The sequence below is a fragment of the Piliocolobus tephrosceles genome, chromosome 10, assembly GCF_002776525.5.
Source record: "Piliocolobus tephrosceles isolate RC106 chromosome 10, ASM277652v3, whole genome shotgun sequence".
Lineage (NCBI taxonomy): Eukaryota > Metazoa > Chordata > Mammalia > Primates > Cercopithecidae > Piliocolobus > Piliocolobus tephrosceles.
The window spans coordinates 53,442,533-53,450,482 of NC_045443.1; the positions used below are offsets into that span (position 1 = coordinate 53,442,533).

At 47.6% G+C, this 7,950-nt stretch overlaps 1 protein-coding gene across 1 annotated transcript; it reads right to left on the reverse strand.

Annotated features, from left to right (window-relative positions):
• Window positions 1-850: 850 nt before the first annotated feature.
• APOF (apolipoprotein F) lies at window positions 851-2,409 on the reverse strand. The gene is made up of 2 exons (XM_023211271.1): window positions 2,388-2,409; window positions 851-1,851 (listed from the first exon to the last, which is right to left on the reverse strand). The coding sequence occupies exons 1-2, from the start codon at window positions 2,401-2,403 to the stop codon at window positions 887-889; spliced, it is 981 nt and encodes a 326-aa protein (XP_023067039.1). The 5' UTR covers window positions 2,404-2,409; the 3' UTR covers window positions 851-886.
• Window positions 2,410-7,950: the final 5,541 nt, after the last annotated feature.

The following is a 7,950-nucleotide window of genomic DNA, read 5'->3' on the forward strand; positions in this document are numbered from 1 at the left end:
ACCTCGGCTTACTGCAGCCTCGACCAGCCGGGCTCAGGTGATTCTCCCGCCTCAGCCTCCCAGGTAGCTGGGACTACAAGCGTGCATAACTCCGCCAGGATAATTTTTTGTGTTTATTGTAGAGACGGAGTTTCGCCATGTTGCCCAGGCTGGTCTTGAACCCCTGACCTCAGGTGATCCTCCTGCCTCGGCCTCCCAAAGTGCTGGGATTACAGGCATGAGCCACCACACTTGGCTAATAGCTATTGAGAGTACTGTGATAAGCACTTTAGATTAATTGTATCATTTTAAATTTACAGGGCAACTCGTTGAAGTTAAAATCATTCTCTCCTTTAGAAATTTAAAAACTGGGCCGGGCGCGGTGGCTCAAGCCTGTAATCCCAGCACTTTGGGAGGCCGAGACAGGGCGGATCACGAGGTCAGGAGATCGAGACCATTCTGGCTAACACGGTGAAACCCCGTCTCTACTAAAAAATACAAAAAACTAGCCAGGCGAGGTGGCGGGCGCCTGTAGTCCCAGCTACTTGGGAGGCTGAGGCAGGAGAATGGCGTAAACCCGGGAGGCGGAGCTTGCACTGAGCTGAGATCCTGCCACTGCACTCCAGCCCAGCGACAGAGCGAGACTCCGTCTCAAAAAAAAAAAAAAAAGAAATTTAAAAACTGATCTTAGTTCAAGAAAGAAGTTACCAGTCAGTGATCACTGAGGCTCTAACAAGTGGAGCCTAGATTCAAAACCAAACCCTCTGACTTGAACCCCCAAACATTTACGTTCCTACGTTTTACTGTACAGCCTTCCTCCTGGATAAATCAGAGTTTAAAATTTTGAAGACGTGTATACAGCTTGTCAGCATATTAGATTTATTAGTTCTGTGGTTACCACCTTCTTTTATATCCCAAGACTCCCAGCCCCAGGATCTAAGTCATAACTCTTGATTATGGCCCACTCCCAGTAGGGAGCTGAACTTACTACTTCTGATATGAAAGAAGCCAGGGTAGTTGTTTCTTCCAAGTCACTCACATCTGAGATGGCCCTCAAACCCTCCTCGGTGGTCTCTGGCTGAGAGATGTTTGCGTCTTTCTGATCTTGGTAATACTGGATCAACTGCTGAACCCCAGACCTTAATGCAGGTTTAAGTGCAGCACTGATTGCTAGACCCATAGGTCCCCCGGACATCCCGGCCATGGTCATCAGAAGGTCATATCCCAGATCTATGGCCCCATCTCGGCCTCGTTCCCTGGCCTTGCCCAGGCAGTTTTGAGTAGCATAATACAAAGCTGTGCCCAGGTTGTAGAAGGTTCCCACTCCTGGCAGCAGCTGGATGACATTGTGCACACCTTGCTCCTTCTCATTCTCACAGTCCTCTGTGGGGAGGGAGCGCCGGACCCTTCCTGTGCTTTGCTGCTCCCTGGCTAACAGCTGCAGAGCAGAGGCCAGGGCTTCCACTGACACGTTCCTCTGTGTCCTTCTGCCTGTCTGGAGCCCTCGAAGGTGCTGGATGAGGACCTGTGTAGCATTCACACCACCCTGGCGGTAGAGCTGTAGCTGTAGAGCCCAAACATCAGCCTGGCAACCAGCTTCCTCCAGGGCATTCCTTAGAGCCAGGCTTACCAAGAACTTGGGTAGAGGGGCCATGTGGCTGAAACCAGGCAGTGACTTTGGGTGCAGAAATTGGCAGGACAAGGGGTCTGAGGAGGGTGTCTGGGATTCCAAGGACAAGGGAAGGTGCATCAAGACATTTGTCTGCTTTCCATATGAAGTGGCATCCACAGGGTGCAGCAGGAGGTAGCAAAGTAGCAGCTCAACTGGTATCATGATGAGTCTGAGGCCACACATGTCTGGAGCAGAGTACCCTAGAAAGGGGAGAAATCCGAAACATACAAACCATTTCCCTAAGGGCTATGGTGAGCCCACAGCTCAGGGGGACACCTCATACATCACCTACCTACAAGCTTTTGTACTTTCTTTTTAGAGACAGGATCTTGCTCTGTTGCCCAGACTGGAGTGCAGTGGTGGGATCACAAATCACTGCTGCCTTGAACCCCTGGGCTCAAGGGATCCTCCTGCCTCAGCCTCCCAAGCAGCTGGGACTACAGGTGCATGACACCATGCCCAGCTAATTTTTAAAATTTTTGTAGAGATGTGGTTTTGCCATCTTGCCCAGCCTGATTCTGAACTTTGGGCTCAAGTGATCCTCCCACCTCCGCCTCCCAAAGTGATAGGCTTCCAGGTGTGAGCCACCGCACCTGGCCCCAAGCTTCTGTTCTTTTTAGGTAAAGTCCTAGGAAATAGGAAATGCACCCCAATTGCTTCCACTTGGTTTCCCTCATTTACAGGTCACCAGGGACTTCTGTTTTATTTCCACCCATATATAGGGACCCCAAATTACCACACAGTCCAGTCATTGAGAAGTGAGATTTGGTTGCTCCCCGATCCTGTTCTGCCTAGTTCTCTGTCCCGTGAGGAAAGGAGATATTTGCTTTCCCCTATGATCAGTGAAGGATGTAATCTCTGCAAATATTTGCCCATTTATACTGGCTGCTCAAACCTTGTGCCCTTGTCACACACTCAACATCTATACCTACAGTCCTGTTCTTTGGCATTTCCTGTATGTCCCTGCCACATACAGTAAGCTCATGATAGGAGCCAGGAAAATTCAGAATTAGGAAAGATGAGATGTTTGTGATACTCTCATTTCTCTTCATTTTTTTTTTTTTTTTTTTTGTAGGAGACAGAGTCTGGCTCTGTCGCCCAGGCTGGAGTGTAGTGGCCGGATCTCAGCTCACTGCAAGCTCCGCCTCCCGGGTTTACGCCATTCTCCTGCCTCAGCCTCCCCAGCAGCTGGGACCACAGGTGCCCACCACCTGGCCTGGCTAGTTTTTTGTATTTTTTAGTAGAGACGGGGTTTCACCGTGTTAGCCAGGATGGTCTCGATCTCCTGACCTGGTGATCCGCCTGTCTCGGCCTCCCAAAGTGCTGGGATTACAGGCTTGAGCCACCGCGCCCGGCCTTCTCTTCATTTTAAAAATTAAATTAGCGACTGGGCGTGATGTCTCATGCCTGTAATCCCAGCACTTTGGGAGGCCCAGGTGGGCGGATCACAAGGTCAGGAGTTCAAGACCAGTCTGGCCAATATGGTGAAAGCCTGTCTCTACTAAAAATACCAAAAAAAAAAAAAAAAACTACCCGGGCGTGGTGGTGGGTGCCTGTAGTCCTAGCTACTTGAGAGGCTGAGGCAGGAGAATCGCTTGAACCCAGGAGGTGGAGGTTGCAGTGAGCCAAGATCGCACTACTGCACACCAGCCTGGGCTACAGAGTGAGACTCCATCTTAAAAAAAAAAAAAAATAGGGGTTGGCACCTACTAAGTGGAGAAGGGCAAGGCTAACACTGGTCACATGTGTGTTTAAGCGAAGGGATGAAATAAAGAGCATTCATCTGTCCGAAGTGGTCTCCAACATTTCTAACTACTTATTGTGTCCCATCCTTGAATACAGTCCTGGGAAAGGAGACTCGTTACCTATGTGGCATTTTGAATAGCTGAAGTGAGCCAGGATCAATTCCTGGATCATTTTCCTCACAAAGCACTTCAGAATAGCTGTGGAACATTTGATAGATTAGATTGTCACTGTCCATGGACATTTAAATGATCTTAACTTGAGAGCTCAACTTTTTGCCTAATTCTTCAATATGCTCCCAACACTCATATCTGCAGTTCTCGGTGATGTTGACACCAAAAGCTTTGAACTGTGACACCAAGCATCATGGGAGATGGTTTCTCAGCAAATTCAATCACCATCTGAGCTAACTGGTAGGCCAGCCACCCCAGTGGGTATATTTGCCACCACCCATACATTTCCCAGGATGGGCTGCTGAGTGCTGGGTTTATTCGCACTTCCTGAAGGGACCACTAGATTCTTCACAATTATGTTGGTATTGCCTTCCTCCCCATTGAACTTTTTGACTGTCATGGATGAGGGTTTCAGTGGTATCCTTTCCTCCCATCTGAAGCTGCAGAACATGGGCCTCAGTTGGGCAGCCCACCTCCTCCAGGGCCATCCTCAGAGCTAAGTTGGACAGGTACTCAGACAGAGGGGCTAAGAAGGGGGCTGTGTGTAAGAGATCCTGGCAGGTCCTGGGATCTGGGAGAGGAATCTGGCTCTCCGTGTTCTCCAAAAAATGGAGAGCATGTTTGATGGGTGCCCAGTCTCTGTGAAAGATGGCTGGAGGCTCAGGGTCTCATTCTGGGTATTTCTTGGAAAGGCAGACACCAGGGACAGCAGGACACAGCAAAGGAGCAGCACAGCCTGGACCATGGGGGGACATCAGAGCAGCCCTGCTGGAAGGAAGCAGTACTCACGTTGGGAAGTGGAGGAAGGCTCGGGACAAAGAGACACCAAGACTGGTCAGAGCTAGAAAGTGTCTTAGCTCTTGGAAACTTCGATTGCCCTGAACACACCTCATCTTCACTCTTAAAGGATGTGGGTGATCCTCCTATTTTGAGGAGAAATAAGCCAGAGGAAAAAAACAGTCCAAACATCTCATTTGCTTTGGTATCTTCATGACCTGAACTACTTTTTTTGTTATTGTTGTTGTTGCTGTTTTTAATCCTGCCCTTTCCCAGAATCACAAGGAAACCAGAAAGTTGATGTCTTCCAAAACAGTGAAGGACAAAACATTTGCAAATATTTATGCATCTCTTCCCAGCCCAGACTTTGTCCTTCTCACCTTTGACCCATACCGACAAATTGACCTTTTCCCTTTTAGGCCCTGTAGTCCTGTCCCATATATTTTTGTCTCCTCTTTATCTTTTCCTTTTTTTTTTTTTTGGAGACACAATCTCACTCTGTTGCCCAGGCTAGAGTGCAGTGGCACGATCACAGCTCACTGCAACCTCCACACACCGGGTTCAAGCGATTCTTATGTCTCAGTCTCCCTAGTAGTTGGGATTACAGGCATGCACCACCACGTCTGGCTAATTTTTATTTTATTTTGTTTTGTTTTCTGGAGACAGTCTCACTCTGTTGCTCAGGCTGGAGTGCAATGGTGCAATCTTGGCCCACTGCAACCTCCGCTTCCCAGGTTCAAGAGATTCTCCTGCCTCAGCCTCCCGAGTAGCTGGGACTACAGGTGTGTGCCACCACGCCCAGCTAATTTTTTTGTATTTTTAGTGGAGATGGGGTTTCACCATGTCAGTCAGGCTGGTCTTAAACTCCCGACCTCAAATGATCAGCCTGCCTCGGCCTCCCAAAGTGTTGGGATTACAGGCGTGAGCCACGGCACCCAGTGACATATCCTTTTTATCTTAAGGTTTTACCCTAAACCTATATATGAGTTGAGGAAAAGGTCCTCTGTATCTTCTTGAGGGGAGAAAGGATAAAGGAATAGCTAGTGATCTCTGGGATGATCCCTAAACCGTTTTTCTTTTTTTTTTTCTAAGATGGAGTTTCGTTCTTGTTGACCAGGCTGGAGTGCAATGGCACGATCTCGGTTCACTGCAACCTCCACCTCCCAGGTTCAAGCGGTTCTCCTGCCTCGGCCTCCCGAGTAGCTGAGATTATAGGCATGCGCCACCATGCCCGGCTAATTTTGTATTTTTAGTAGAGACGGGGTTTCTCCATGTTGGCCAGGCTGATCTTGAACCCCTAACCTAAGGTGATCTGCCCACCTCGGCCTCCCAAAGTGCTGAGATTACAGGCTTGAGCCACAGTGCCTGGTCACCATTTTTCTTATTAAAAGAATGTACTAGTTGGGAAGCCAAGGCAGGCAGATGGCTTGAGCCCAGAAGTTTGAGACCAGCCTAGGCAACATGGTGAAAGCCCTGTCTCTATAAAAAACATAAAAATTAGCCAGGAGTGGTTGCGTGCACCTGTAGTCCCAGCTACTGGGGAGGCTGAGGTGGGAGGATCACCTGAACCTGGGGAGGTCAAGGCTGCAGTGAGCCATGATTATACCATTGCACCATCCAGACTGAGTGACAGAGCAAGACTTCGTCCAAAAGAGAATATACTGGATGGAAGTCCAGGGAAACTGGACAGCTTGACAAATCAGACAAAATCCTGAAAATGGTACCAATTCCCACATATCATTATGGCCTAAAGTTTCCTCTGATGTCACTCACCTCAGGCACATGGCCAAAGGGAATAGGCCAATGGCAGGGTCCAGGGTTCCTCCCTCTATTTTTTTTCAGTTCTTTCAGTTCCCAGGAGTGGCCCCTGACAACTAAGAGCAAAGACAGAAGCAGATCAGTAAGTCTCCAGAGACACAGTGCCAAGTTAGAAACAGCAAGAACTAGGTGGAAAGGAGTCCAACTCTGTCTGAAATTACTAGACCCCAAACCTCTGGGCAATCCCTAAGACAATGTATATACATATACGTATACCTACATGGATAAAATATACATACACACACACATATATGTATACCAGGCTGGAGTGCAGTTGGCACAATCATAGCTCACTGCAGCCTTGAACTCCTGGGCTCAAGCAAGCTTCCCACCTCAGCCTCCTATATATCTGGGACTTCAGGTGCGTGCCGCCACATCTGGCTAATTTTTAAAATTTTCTTGTAGAGAAGGGACCTCACTATGTTGGCCAGGCTGGTCTTGAGCTACTGGGCTCAAGGGATCCTCCTGCCTAGGCCTCCCAGAGTGCTGAGCCACTGCACCCAGCCTCCTAGGACTCTATAGTTTCTGTGTAGCAACTCTAAACGGAGTAAAAGATTTAACCTTTTTCTCCTAAGATCTATCACAAAGCAGAAATATCCATTCTTACCCATTTTTCCTCATTGTACTGGAAGTTCTAACTAGTGTAATGAAGAAAGAATAAAAAATAAATGGCATAAAACTAGAAAGGAAGATGTGGAACGATATTTATTTAAAAACAACATAGTCCTGGCTGGCTCAGTCAGTAGAATATGAGACTCTTAAAAACAACATAGGGGCTGGGCATAGTGGCTCACATGTGTAATCCCAGCACTTTGGGAGGCCGAGGTGGGTAGATCACGGGTCAGGAGTTCAAGACCAGCCTGGCCAGCATGGTGAAACCCCGTCTGTACTAAAACTGCAAAAAAATTAGCCAGGCATGGTGGTGTGCGCCTATAATCCCAGCTACTCGGGAGACTGAGGCAGGAGAATCACTTGAACCCAGGAGGCGGAGATTGCAGTGAGCCGAGATCGTGCCACTGCACTCCAGCCTGGTGACAGAGCGAGACTCTATCTAAAAAAAAGAAACAAAAAACAAAAAACAAAAAAAACACAGCAACAACAAAAATACAAACAAAAAAAACATGGGGCGGGGCTTGAGACCAGGCGTTCAAGACCAGTCTGGCCAACATGGGGAAACCGCATCTCTACAAAAAATAAAAAACATAGCCAGGGGTGATGGTGTGCATCTGTAGCCCCAGCTACTCGGGAGGCTGAGGCAAGACAATTGCTTGAACTCAGGAGGGGGAGGTTACAGTGAGCTATGATTGTGCCACTGCACTCCAACCTAGGCAACAGAGTGAGACCATGTCTCAAATAATAATAATAATAATAATAATAATAATAATAATAATAATAATAATTTAAAAAGTAATGCAAAATAAAAACAACATGGACTGGGCATGGTGGTTCACACACTTTGGGAGGCTGAAGCGGGAGGATTGCCTTAATCCAGGAATTCAAGACTAGCCTGGGCAACATAGGGGAGACACTGTCTCAGCAAAAAAAAGAAAAAAATTAGTCAGCTCAACTGTCCAGCTGTGATGGCACATGCCTGTAATCTCAGTTTCTGAGGAGGCTGAGACAGGAGGATCACTTGTGCCCAGGAGGTTAAGGCTTCAGTAAGCTGTGATCACACCACTGAACTCTGGTCTGGGTGACAGAGGGAGACCCTGTCTCAAAATAAATAAATAAATAAATAAATAAATAAATAAATAAATAAATAAATAAAAATAATAATTAAAAATACAA